General features: G+C 41.0%; 1 protein-coding gene across 1 annotated transcript in view; it reads left to right on the top strand.

The window, feature by feature from the left end:
• NCAM2 (neural cell adhesion molecule 2) overlaps nucleotides 1–14641 on the top strand; it is a 123917-nt gene that overhangs the window by 24642 nt on the left and 84634 nt on the right. The window contains exon 6 of the mRNA XM_070943633.1: nucleotides 8898–9035. Coding sequence (XP_070799734.1) covers nucleotides 8898–9035 — 138 coding nt within the window. The remainder of the gene's footprint in view (nucleotides 1–8897; nucleotides 9036–14641) is intronic.

The following is a 14641-nucleotide window of genomic DNA, read 5'->3' as shown; positions in this document are numbered from 1 at the left end:
GGCTCCTTCAACTCTGGATGTCCTAAGGGAGAAGTTTGGGGAGGCCAGCTTTCGGGACGCACAGTCCTGGCAACCATGGGCTATGGGGGGGGAGTCTTCAGCAGCTTGGCAAGGGGCTTCTACAACTACAACAGATACCCGTTTCCGTCTGGCCAGTCCAAAGTTGAGGGCAGACGGGGGGGCCCCTGGACAGAGACGTGAGACCATTCCCCCTACAGACGGTCAGGAGAGGGCAACGGGTCGCCCGGATACCAGGGGTCGGCCTGCACAGGAGGAACGTCGGGCCGAAACAGGGCGGCGGGCACCCTCACAGAGCTTCCGTGGCACACCTGCTGGGCAGCCCAGGTCCATACCACCCTGGAAGGCGGGGCCATGGGGGGCCCAGCCTATGTGGGGCCCTCCCCCTTTCCAAGCAACGTTTGATGGGAGTGCGGACCGAGTGGCAATCTTTCTCAGCCAGGCTATCAGTTATCTCGATCTCTATGGCCGGTTCTACCCATCCCAGTGGTCCATGGTGGTTGCCCTTACCACCGTTATGGCAGGGGAGGCTGCTGACTGGGTGGCGGACCTACACAGCGACCACGCCCGTGAGTTAACTGACGTTGGACTTTTTCTGGAGGGCCTTCGGGCCCGGTTCGAGGATGACTCTAGGACACAACAGGCCGAAGGGGAGCTTGTGTCCTTGAGACAAAAAGGCCGTCCTGCCAAGGACTATGTGAAAGAATTCCATTCCATCGCTGGGCGGTTGCGGGCGTGGCCTGAACGTATGCTTGTGCATCAATTTCATTTGGGACTGGATCGGGACCTGAGACAGGCATGCGTATATCGAGGATTACCACCGCGTCTGTCGGAGTGGTTTCGAGCAGCCATAGACCTGGATATGGGGCTGAAAGAGTTCCGCAGCAGACCCAGTGCAGGACCATCAGCCCAAGTGAGGAGGCTGCCAGAGCGACCTGTGGCCAACCGAGGAAGTGCACCTACAGCGCTTGGAGACTCCGTTCGTCGGCCGACGTTTCGTTGTTTCCGATGCAATCAGATAGGCCACCGTGCTCTGGACTGCCCTCTTCCGCCCTCCCAACAACCCGTAAGCCGAACACCCGCGACTGGGGGGAAGGGCCGTGAACGCCAAAGGACCACGCCAGAACGGTCCAAGGTCGTGGCTCAGGCTCGACCGTCTGGTAACGACACGTCACCAATCGAGCCTGCAGAACGTTCCAGCACTGGCGAGGCATTCGTTGTAGAGGGGGATAGCGACGAGGAGGACAGCAACCGGGATCCAATGGTGAGTGCTCCCGTTCGTCCTTTTCTGATCCCGGTTACAATGGAGAACACACGACGGGGTCTGGCTGTACAACAGGGAGCGCTAATCGACTCTGGCTGTACTCGTTGCTTGATGAGACGAGCATTAGCGGTGCAGTTAGGGTTACGGTTATATCGGTTGCACTCACCTATTAAGTTTGAACAGGTGGACGGGTCAACGTTGGGGGGGGCTCCTGCTACGCAGGTAACGGAACTAGTACAATTACGGATAGGAGAGCATAAAGAGTATCTTCGGTTCATAGTAGTGGATGTTATGATCGAACCCATTATCCTGGAGTTAACATGGCTGGACAAATGGAAACCAACTATCTGGTGGGAAGGAGGGTATCGCAAACTCCGCCTTGAACTAGGGCCTGAACCAAGTGCTCCTGAACCCTCTAGTCGGTTGCTGGAAGGGACCGAACATAGGTCGAGACCCCTGACACCGGGGGTTCCAGCAGTGTATACAGATCTAGCAGCTGTATTCGACGAGGCGGAGTGTGATATATTACCACCTCACCGTAGGACAGATTGCGCTATAGAACTTGTACCTGGTGCGAAGTTACCGAAACCCCGAATGTATGCGATGACACCAAGGGAGGTAGATGAATTGCGTAAATATATCGACAAGAACTTAGCCCGGGGGTTTATTGAACCCAGTAGAGCCCATATGGCTGCTCCAGTACTATTCCGGGAGAAGAAGGATGGGGGCCTTCGCTTATGCGTCGACTTCCGGGGTCTAAACGCTGTGAGTGTAGAACCACTGTATCCCCTCCCGTTGATAAAAGACCTTCTGGCCACATTAGCGACGGGGCGATATTTCACTAAGTTAGACCTGAGGGAGGCGTATTACCGGGTTAGAATCAGACAGGGGGATGAGTGGAAAACCACGTTTAATTGCCCCCTAGGAAGTTATAAATTCCGGGTTATGCCATTCGGACTGCAGGGCGCCCCGGCAGTGTTTATGCAATTAATCAACGAGGTTCTCCATGAATACCTCTACCGTGGTGTCTTAGTGTACCTAGACGACATACTGATCTATACGAGAACAATGAAGGAACATGTACAGTTAGTCCGTCAGGTATTGCGGCGTTTATTGGACGCTAAATTATATGTGAAGGTGTCAAAATGTGAATTCCATCGTACTCAGTTGGATTATCTGGGCTATAGAATTTCTACAGACGGTTTGACAATGGATCCGAAGAAGGTCAGCACCGTTTTGGAATGGCAAGCCCCAGAGACAAGGAAACAATTGCAAAGTTTCCTCGGGTTTGCCAATTTCTATAGGCAATTTATTCCCTCTTTCGCCCATATAGCATTGCCACTCACTGACCTTTTGCAAACTAGGGGACAGGTGGGAAAGCCACGGCCGGGTCAGAAGCTGAATTGGTCGTCGGCTTGCCAGACGGCTTTCGACAGCTTGAAAGCTCAGTTTGCACAGGCCCCAGTACTACAGCATCCTGATCAAGAGACTCCGTTCATAGTGCAGGTGGACGCAAGTGATGTGGCCGTGGGGGCTGTGTTGTTGCAGCCCAATAGCCAAGGGCAGTTGCAACCATGCGCATATACATCCAAGAAATTTAGTGCCACGTAACGGGGTTGGGCTATATGGGAAAAGGAGGCTTTTGCTGTCCGATGGGCTCTCATTAGTTGGCGACACATTCTAGAAGGGGCCCGTACCCAATTTGAGGTCTGGACGGACCACAAAAACCTGATAGCTTTACAAACCCCCAGGAAATTATCCCCAAAACAGGTGCGATGGGCCCACTATTTCCAACGTTTCAACTTTGTCTTGAAATATGTACCGGCAGGAAAGAACTTCCTCGCTGACGCTTTATCACGACTACCCCAATTCCACAGTAAACGGGACGACGTTGTTCAGGCTATCCTCCCTGGTAACGGCCACGGTGGGAGGGCGGCGTCCAGCGCAGAAAACCAACGGTGTTGGGAGGAGTCAGTACGGGAGGCCACATCCCAGGATAAGTGGGTGGCAGAGAACACACAGCTCGTCACATATAACAATGGACTAGCTTGGAAAGGAGATAAAATGTATATCCCTAGTGTATTACGGCAAGACGTCCTTAAAAGGTGTCATGATGCCAAAACTGCCGGTCACTTTGTGTTCCTCAAAACATTACACCTGATCCGGCGCCAGTTCTGGTGGCCACGTCTACGGTCTGACGTGGATGCGTACGTCACAAGCTGCACTGTTTGCGCTAAATCAAAACCACGGCCAGGGAAGCCCCTCGGTTTACTACAACCAGTCGCAAATCCCATTAGGCCTTGGGATGAGATAGGTATGGATTTTGTGGTCGATCTACCAGACAGTAATGGGCATACAGTCATATGGACGGTGATAGATCTTTTTTCAAAACAGGCCCATTTCATCCCATGCAACGGACTGCCATCAGCCAGAAAGCTAGCCAAACTGTTTATTCAACATGTGTACCGGTTACATGGGGTGCCTCGGCGTATCATTTCAGACAGGGGGGTGCAATTCACAGCTAGATTTTGGAGGTCTTTTATACAAGCCATTGGCTCGACGCAAGGGCTCAGTTCAGCATTCCACCCTAGCACTAATGGAGCAGCTGAGAGAGCCAACGCCATGGTAGAACGTTACCTTCGGTGCTACGTCTCATATCAACAAACCGAGTGGTCCAGTCTCTTGCCATTGGCTGAGGTTGCCTATAACAACGCGGTACATAGCAGTACCGGTTTTACCCCTTTTCGTATTGTCACAGGTCGTGAGTTTGTAGCGATACCCGAGTTAGAAGACCTACCCAAAGGCGAGCAGAATCCGCAGGAATGGGCGGATAAAATACGTACACTATGGCCACAGGTTAGAGAGGCGTTAGATGAGGCCGCTACTGTGTATAAAGCGCATGCAGACAAGAAACGGGCCCATAGTGATCCCCTCAAGGTTGGGGATCTAGTATATTTGTCCACTAAATATATCAAACTGAAGGTACCAAACCGGAAGCTGGGTCCGAAATACCTAGGCCCGTTCCCTATACTTCGGGTAATAAACCCAGTTACTGTGGTTCTCAAACTCCCACCTTTATTAGGGAAGATACACCCCGTGTTCCATGTGAGTCTGCTAAAACCAGTAACTCGTGTCAGGGATAGACCGCCATATCCGGGGCCTGTTAAGGATGACCAATACGAGGTGGAAGACATATTAGATTCAAAACTGAGTAGGGGCCGGCTCAAGTATCTAGTTAAATGGAAGGGATACCCTGAAGAGGAGGCATCCTGGGTACCTATGGAGGATGTACACGCTAAAAAATTACAGAAACGGTTTCATCGCAAATACCCTATGAAACCGAGTCCACCGGAGATAATAGGAGCTAACGAATCTGCTTTGTATCTTTCAGACCACACCGTGGTGAAGGGGTGCCACATGTCGAGCTCGCCCTCACGCTCGACACAACTCACCGCCGATCCCTCGCCCTTCAGCTTCGGGGATGGACGGCCAGCGGGCGCACATGGTGGCACACGGGGGTGGGGCTCGGGGCGCTGGGGTAGGCGGCCGGGTGAGGTGGCGGGGTGCGTCGGATATAGGGCTTCTCGTGGCAGCAGCTTCCCACATGCAACGTCATCTCAGCTAAAGGATTCCGCCGACGATTCGCTGGTTCGGGGGGGCGGATGGACGCAGCGCGGGCTATGCCCCACAGCAGCTGGGCGGAGAGGATTCCGCCGCTGATTCGCTGGTTCGGGGGGGCGGATGGGCGCGGCGCGGGCTACGCCCCACAGCAGCTGGGCGGAGAGGCATAAAAACGCTACGAGCTAAACGCCCATAGCGCTGTTTTTAAATCGCGTACGACTGCTGGTGATCCTTCGTTGCTACGAAAGTAAACCATCATCCCAAAGCAAAACCTTGTCTATTGGTGATTTGTTGTGTTTCTTCCGTTTCGTGGTCCGAGGATCCTGAGATAGGGATTATTTTTTATACTATTTATGTTATTTGTATTTTTTGTCATGGATTGTACCAGTGAGGCTAAAACCAATTTCGTTGTATACATGATGTACAATGACAATAAAGGCTATACTATACTAACTGACTTCACTGTGGAAAATCTACTTCACTGTGGAAAATCTACCACGGGTTTAGGAAAGAAATGATCTGGTAATTTAAATGGAAATTCACCATTAGAAGAAATTTGACATAAATCTAAGATTAAAATATCACATTTGTTTTGTTAGCTTCCACCCCACCCCCATAGAACTGTGAATGCAAAAATACAAGTAAACAAACTATAATAAACATTTATTTATAATGTGTCATTAAATAGTTGTAAAGTTAGCTGGAAGTATCTAAACAGAATTGGCTGGCAATAGAAAGATAATACAAGTGCTGTTGACAAAGTATTGGGAACAGAGGGGTTGGAACTTGGAAGAAACCTGTATGAACTACTAAATTATTGCCAAGAAAATACATGAATTTGTTTACTAAATCAGGTTGAACATAGGAGACGTACAGTATTTATCTTTATTTAAGTTTTTAAAAAAATGAATTATAACACTTGTTACAAAATAATCTTCAGGTTGGTTCCTATCTACTCCTACCTGTTAAGTAACTATGGCTGTTTCTTGTAGAATGCTAATATGCATTCTTTTGGTTTTTTGGTTGACAGGAAAATATATTGGCATAATTGTTAACACTAATGACTGAGCTGTTATTGCCTCATTATAGTTCTGTTTTTATAGCTTTACTGTAAGAAAGTAAAATAGAAATCTACCTAACATCACTAGCTGGTGTGTGTGTCTTTGGATGTATTTTCTCCTTAAAGTATGATGGGACAAGTTTCTGTTGCCTAATGATTGATTGTATTTGATGTGGGTTAACTGGTGTTCCAGAAGATCAATCTCTTTCTAGAAGTAACTTGAGTGGTTACTTTACACCTTTGCTTTATCTCTTGGTAAGTAAAGGGGCCATGAATTTATCCTGTTTTATCCAGTGGTGAAATGTAAAATTAGTTACTACCAGTTCTGTGGGCGTGGCTTGGTGGTGGGGTAATGTGACTGGGTTGGCGTGGCCAACTTTTTTTTTTTTACTTTTAAAAGCCTTTTTTGTACAACCACTTTGGCTGAAGAGGTTGTAAAAAAAATGCTTTTAAAAGGCTCTGACTATCCCAGCTGAGTTCCTGATCGGCAGAGGCTTTTGTTTTCTTTTAAAAGCTTTTTTTTTTGCTTTTAAAAGAAAAAAAAAGCCTCTGACAACCAGGCAACTCGGATGGGATCGTCAGAGCCTTTTAAAAGCATTTTTTTCTACAACCTCTTCGGCCGAAGAGGTTGTAAAAAATACTTTTAAAAGGCTCTGATGATCAGGCAACTCAGCTGGGATTGTCAGAGCCTTTTAAAAGCATTTTTTACAACCTCTTTGGCCAAAGAGGTTGTAGAAAAAATGCTTTTAAAAGGCTCTGACAATCCCAGGTGAGCCACACAATCATCAGAGGCCTTTTTTAAAATTTTTAAAAGCATTTTTTCGGCCGAAGAAAAAATGCTTTTAAAAGTGTAAAAAAAAAGTCTCTGATGATCGCGTGGCTCAGCTGGGCATGGGGGGGGCAGGGATTTTTGCTACTGGTTTTCCAAACCACCCACCACCATTGCTACCGGATCGGGCGATCCGGTCCGAACTGGGAGCATTTCACCCCTGGTTCTATCTCATTTCCACGTGCTTTGTCTCTGCCTGCCAGTAACCCATTTGTACAAACCCAGCTGCAGACTACTGGCAAAACCCAGGTCTTTCTCTTGGTTTAAAATTATTTTCCATGCAAGGTGCTAGTTCTGTATGTAATTGTATATATTTTTTTCAAAGTACTGCTATTTTTTAAAAAGTCTAATACTGTTTCAGAAGCACACAAACACTGGGTGTGTTTACTAGTTCAGAATGCAATGGTGTGACAGTGAAGTTATCCATGCTGAACAAGCTGTACTCTTTGACAGTTTATATAGGCTATGATCTATACAATAATACATGACATACAGCCTAGATATTTGAGGAACTGCCTATCTCCCATGATATTTGCAAGCTGATGTGAATTGATAAGATTGTTCAGAATAACAGCATTGGAAGGGACTTTGAGAGTGTTCTAGTCCAACCCCCTGTTTAGGCAGGAAACCCTATACTATTTCAGACAAATGGTTGTTCAATCTCTTCTTAAAAATTTCCAGTGATTAATTTTTCTAGCTATCAGGAAATTTTTCCTTAGTTTTAGATTGCAACTCTCCTTGATTAATTTCCATCCATTGCTTCTTGTCTTGCCTTCAGGTGCTTTGGACAATAAACTGACTCCCTGTTCTTTGTGGCAGCCCCTCAGATATTGGAACACTGCTACCATGTTCCACTTCATTTTTTTTAATCATATGGTATATCATTTGATAAAAAAGGGGTACTCTCTTTGCAGCCCCTTTCTCTGTAATGAAGTTTCTTTTGAGACAAGGGTGATTCATAATCTGATGTTAATCCAGAGGGCCTTAAAGGCCAGTTGGTTCTTTGCTAGGTAGCTGGAGCCCCTTGTTGGTTGTATTTGCATGTCTTATGCTGCTGGCTATGTTCATCATCTATTGTTTATTTAATTTTTTTCAATTTATCTTGTATGTATAGCCTTTTTGTGAATTATCTAGAATTGGTTTGGAGTCCAATGGCAGTTAATGAATAATAAATTAGTGAAAATCCTGTTATATAATGCCTGATTGGTACTTCACAAATTGCTAATTAGGCATCACTAAAGTAGATGTCTCTGCACAAAGTCATATATCCAGCATCTCTTGATGTCTAAGCCAAAGAAGACCTGTAGGCTGTGCCCAACAACCAGAGGAAAGAAGATAAATTCAGGGAATGGCCAGTAGCATCCAGACACATTGAAGTCTTTGATCATGTCATCAGTAACACTGTTAATAAGGCATTGTATAAGGTTTCTCCAGAAAGATTTGTTAGAAAGAAAAGAAAACATTAGAAGTGTTTTTTTTTCAACCATTAGTGTTTTGTGGTTGAGATGAAAGCATCTTGAAGGTTTATCCTTTGTCAATAGATAGCACAGGTATTCCTGTGCCACTTTGAAGGATGGGAAGATGAGCCTGTGAAAATACACCATAAAGAATATTTTGGAAAAAACAGGAAAGTTTACTTTATTTTTTACTTTGACATTTTTTATCATTTGATTTTATATGAATGATATCTCAGTCATAGCTTTAGGATGCTTTTAGCACTCAGTCATAGCTTTAGGATGCTTTTAGCACTTTATGTGCTGAATGCAAACAAGACACAAATTGCATACTTCTCAGTCTGAAATGAGTAATATCCAAGGCTTTGTGTCTTTTCATTGCTTCATGTCTTTAATTCAAGAATCGTTATCACCCAGCAGTGTGGATTTCTTTACTAAAGTGAATACAAGTAGTATTGCATAGATTTATTAGAAAACCAAGATGTAGGAAATGAAAAATACAGAATTAAGCTTTCAGGATTACATCTTTTGTGAAAATGCTTTGCTGATAATACTTTAATAGTATTAAAGTGGAAGTATTTAAATATGCCAAAAGTTATATTCACTAATTGCCATTATTTATGGCTAATAGTTTTCCTATATGTTTTCCAGATAGATTTGCCATGTTGCCAAACAACAATCTTCAAATTCTTAAAATTAATAAAAGTGATGAAGGAATATACAGATGTGAAGGAAGAGTTGAAGCTAGAGGAGAAATTGACTTTCGGGATATCATTGTAATTGTAAATGGTAAGATTTAAATTATATTTTTTCTTTATGTAAGAAATATAATTTATATTTTTGATATTGTGGCATTTTAGAGTAAAGTAAATTAATTTTAAGGGAAAAGTATAATAGTCACTAGTTCAGCATTGTGTATGTGCAATGCAGACAACTTATAGCACTAGTTTATCATTCCAAGATAATTATATGTGATTTACTTTTATAAATGTGATCTCTAATTTTGGTATCATCATAACATAGGCCAAAAATCATTCTTAGTTTTTATATGTGCATGTTCTAATAATGTAGATGATCTGGATAATATAAAGATTATTTTGTTCCAAAATTTATCCTGAGAGGAAAAGAAATGTAAATACAAGAGACAAAGGGTTGGCACAAGGGACTTTCTATCATTTATAGTGGACGTGCCCGGCAGCAAAGAAATTTTGGTCTAACATCAAAAAATGGTTGGAACAAATAACAAAAACACAGATTGAAAAAGAACCAGAAACATTTTTATTAGGAATCTTTAACAAATCATACCCTAAGGATATCAAATATCTCACAATTCACATATTAATTGCTGCAAGAATAATCTACGCAAGAAATTGGAAGCAAGAAAAAATACCAAGTGAAACAGAAGTAATAGGGAAAATTTTAGAATGCGCTTAAATGGATAGGTTAACCAAAGAATTACAAGAAAGAGAAGAATCAGACTATTATAAAATATGGAATAATTGGTACAATTGGTTAAAAATCAGAAATATACAAAAAAATATAGGGGAAATATTACCGATTTAAATATATATATATATATATATATATATATATATATATATATATATATATATATATAAATATTATTAGATTAAGGAGAGGTGAAGGAATATATCATAAGTAGAATTGTAGAACGTCACTCTGAAAAAATGCTTAAGAAGAAATTACACTCTTTTTGTGTATATATTGTATAAATGTTTGTTGTGTATATGTTACGTATGTCTTTTTTAATATTTATATTCAATAAAAACTACTTTTATAAAATAAAAGAGAGACAAAGGATTATAAATTTTATATGCATTACTCAATAGCTAGCCTTGCTATATAGAATCTATGAGATCTAAAAGGATATTCAAATGTTATAAGAAATGTTTGAAAAGATGGATATGTCTAACATTTTCCTTTTGTTTTTATTGGTTTGCTTTCTTCATGAAAACAAACTGTTTCTTTGCTGGAAATTAAAGAGATTAGTAAATTCTTCAAGGTTTTTAATGTGAACTAATTTGTCTATTCAGAATTATTGAGTTGGATTCAATCTTGCTTCTTAAGAATGGAAGAACATTCCATTCTTTTCATTTACAGAAGTTCACAGTGTTCCTATACTGTTTTAGGGGACTGTAGAATGAAATAAAAGTCAGCTAAAAATGCTGCAACATTAGTGGTAAACATTTTATTGGATTTACAGTAGCTCAGAATTATAGTGACTCAAGAGAATTTGAAAAAAACAACAACAACCCAAAGTTAAATTCTTTTATGCTGCCTGTTTTATTAAAAGGAGGCCAACTAAATTATGCTTTTATGATTGGTTACATTTTGTTATAACCATTACATTATAGTTGTCCACTTACCAATACATTGATAAAACCAAACCAAACATTATATTCAAGACTTTAAAAAATGCCTCCCCACAACCCCCTCCCCCCCATATTTTCATTTTTGCAATATATGAGATGATGAACAGGAGACAAGAAAGCAAATTAGAAAAAAGTACAGAAAAAATTAACAAATGTAGCATAATATAATTCATAGTATAATTAGAAATTGTGAATTTGTTGCTACATTGCTCCAAAATGTTAACAGTAGTAAAAGGTAATTTGTGATTTAATTGGTTTTCCTTGATACCTGTGTAGTGATTTTCCAACTTTAAAAAAAAGTTGAATTTCTAAATTAAGGAAACTGACAACACAATTATTCAATTTTTATAGGTTTGTTGTTAAAAGAATGATTCCTTTGTGTCAGAGGGAAAACCCCCACAAATAATATATGGGAAAAAAGTAAAATCTAGAATGTTTCTAAATAAAAGTACATATAACAATTTATAATACCAGTGAGTACAGAAATAGAGTACAGGTAACAGAAACACCTGGACACAGTGTTAGAAATTCTGTTTACCACACCTCACAGAACAAACAAAGAGTACAGTCACCATGTAGTTTACTGCTCAACTACATTACTGTAATGTAATGTAATTACATTAATTAGAGAGCCAATTAATACTTACTCAAACAAAGCTATAAGCAGTTAAAAGACAAAATTTAACCATAAAAATATGAGAGAGGTTTTGCTGTTAACATTCCTACAAAAGCTTATCTGTGAGTACCTCATTAGAGGCATAAGTACAGATGGTAGGCCGCATGTAATGTTTTCCTGAAAATCATTGCTCAAGAAAAATCCCTTGTTCTTCTTTAGACGAAAGCAATCCAATGCTGAGATAGCACCTCACATCCCTTAATTGGATTCCAGGAGACTAAATCTTCAGCAGAAGCCTTTGTAATGAGGAGCTGGTTAATATTCAGTTGTTTTGATGCCTTAAATGGTTTCAGAATTGCTAGGCTGGTTCATTCTCTACCCCAAGGGTAGAGCTTTCTCTGTGAGCGCCCCCACCCTTTGGAATCAACTTCCCTTGGGGCTCCGGTTGGCCCCTGACCTTGAAAACCTGGCTATTTATGTCCCCCAGCCTGGACTGATGGGGTAGTATATTTTCAAATTTTTAAAACTTTTCATATTTTTGTGTATATTTGTTGATTTTAACAGTTGCTTGGTCGATTGTTGTTGTGAGCCACCCTGAGTCCTTGGAGATAGGGCGGCATACAAATTTTATAAATAATAATAATAATAATAATAATAATAATAATAATAATAATAATAATAATAATAATAATAATAATAATAATTCTCAGTGTCCCACATACACACACATTCAACTCTCTTTCTTAACAGAACACTTTCTTTTCTGTAAAGTTGGGAGTTTGGGATTTATATAAATAAAATAAAATAAAATAAAATGAGCCTGATAAAGAGAAAGCTCTGAAATTCTGGAAGAATTTGTGGGAAAACAACAAGAAGCACAACAGAAATGCAAAATGGATCAAACAGGTTGAGGACTCTATTAAAATGCATAAAATGGAAGACGTGAAAATAACAAAAGCAATGGTGCAAAGACAGTCAAGAAAAGTGAAGAACTGGAGTGCACCTGGACTGGATGAGCTGCATGGCTTCTGGTTAAAGGCACTTACAAGTCTGCACAAAAGATTGGCAACCCAGATGAACCAGATCCTAAAAACACCTGAAAATGATGGATGGATGACAACTGGAAGGACATTTCTGATCCAAAAAGATAAAGAAAAAGGAAAGGACCCTGGAAACTATAGGCCAATCACCTGCTTGCCAACAACATACAAGCTTCTTACTGGTATCATTGCAAACCAAATCTATGGATACCTGGAAAGAAATAACTTGCTTCCTGTAGAACAGAAAGGATGCTGCAAAAACTCAAGAGGAACAAAAGATCAATTGCTGATCGACAAGCTAATCCTAAAGAACTCAAAGAAAAGACGAACCAACCTGTTCATGGCTTGGATAGACTATAAGAAAGCATTTGATTCAGTTCCCCATAGCTGGATCAAGAAATGCCTGGAAATATTAGGCATCAGCAGAAACATACAAAAATTCATGGAATCTTCAATGAACCTCTGGAAAACAAAACTTATGGCTAATGAAGAAGAACTGGGTGAAGTTGAAATTAAACGAGGCATTTTCCAGGGCGATTCCCTTTCACCCCTACTTTTTATACTCTCAATGCTACCACTGACAATCATTTTGAAGAAGATGAACTGTGGATACGAACTAGCAAAGAAAGGACTGAAAATCTCGCACTTGATGTACATGGATGATTTGAAGCTGTTTGGTAAAACAAAAGCTGAACTGAATTTATTAATTGAAAACACAAAAGAATTCAGCCAAGACATTGGTATGCAGTTTGGAATTGACAAATGTGCAACAATAGCAACCAAAGCAGGCAAGATCATAGAAGAGGATGGAATAGAACTAGAGAATGAAGAAATGATAAAGGCAGTAAAATCAGAAGAAGGCTACAAGTACTTGGGAATTTTAGAAGCCTCTGACTTAATGCATAATAAAGTCAAGGAATTAACTTCAGCCAAGTACATTTGACGAATTCGTAAGATATTAATGTCCAAATTGAGTGGAGGAAACATCATAAAAGCCATAAATACCTGGGCTATACCTGTGATTAGATACTCTGCAGGAATAATTGACTGGACCCAGATGGAGTTAGACAATTTGGACAGAAAAACAAGGAAGCTTATGACAATGAATCATGCCTTGCACCCTAAAAGTGATGTTGACCGATTATATTTACCAAGAGCAGAGGGTGGTCGAGGACTCCTACAAGTAAAGCAGACTGTGGAAGAAGAAAAATGCAGCTTGAATGGTTACATCCAGAAAAGTGAAGAACCAATGATTAAGGAAGTAAATAAAGGAGGCCTTTTAAAGACAACTAAAACAAAAGCAGAATATAAGAAAGAAGTAATTGAGCAGCGAGCTGAAAATTGGAAACACAAAGCTCTGCATGGCCAATACTTGAAAAGTATTGAAGGCAAAGCTGACCAGAAACTAACTTGGAACTGGTTAAGATCAGGAGTACTGAAAAAAGAAACTGAAAGCTTTATTTTGGCAGCTCAAGAACAAGCCCTAGCCACAAACTGTATGAAGGCAAAAATTCAACATGTTACCACCAACAGCAAATGCTGCCTCTGCAATGAAAAAGAAGAGACAGTTGACCACCTGATCAGTGGGTGCAGCAAAATTTCATAAACTGACTACCTACAGCGCCATGACCGTGTTGCTAAAATCATTCACTGGAAATTGTGCCAGAAGTTTGGATTTGAGTACAGCAAAAACCACTGGGAACATCAGGTTGAGAAAGTTTTAGAGAATGAGAAACTCAAGATCTTGTGGGACTTTAGGATTCAGACTGACAGGCACTTGGTCCACAACACACCTGACATAACAATAGTTGAAAAGAAAAAAGTATGGTTCATTGACATTGCAATACTTGGTGATGCACGAATTGAAGATAAGCAGCAAGAAAAAATCACAAAGTACCGGGACTTACAAATTGAAGTTGAGCAACTGTGGAAAAAGAAATCGTGTGTTGTCCCGATTGTAATTGGAGCCCTCGGAGCAATACCCAAAGGACTACCCCGCTATTTAGAAATTCTAAATTTGCCGGACTTGAACATTTTGACTCTACAAAAAACCACCTTACTCGGAACAGCTTACATCCTCCGACGATACCTTAACAGTTCCTAGGTCCTTGGTGCTGAGCTATTAACCAGCCTCAAAGGCTGTGAATCTCACTAAAGATTAACCAATAAATAATAATAATTCTCAGTGTCCCACATACACACACATTCAACTCTCTTTCTTAACAGAACACTTTCTTTTCTGTAAAGTTGGGAGTTTGGGATTTATATAAATAAAATAAAATGAGATAGGTAAGATAAAATAAAGCAAAAGGTACATAAAATCATGGCCAAGTACCAACCAGAACA

Source organism: Pituophis catenifer, unplaced genomic scaffold, assembly GCF_029215685.1.
Source record: "Pituophis catenifer annectens isolate HBS135680 unplaced genomic scaffold, rPitCat1.0.hap2 SCAF_4, whole genome shotgun sequence".
Taxonomy (NCBI): Eukaryota; Metazoa; Chordata; class Lepidosauria; order Squamata; family Colubridae; genus Pituophis; species Pituophis catenifer.
This window is presented reverse-complemented; position numbering and strand designations above follow the sequence as displayed.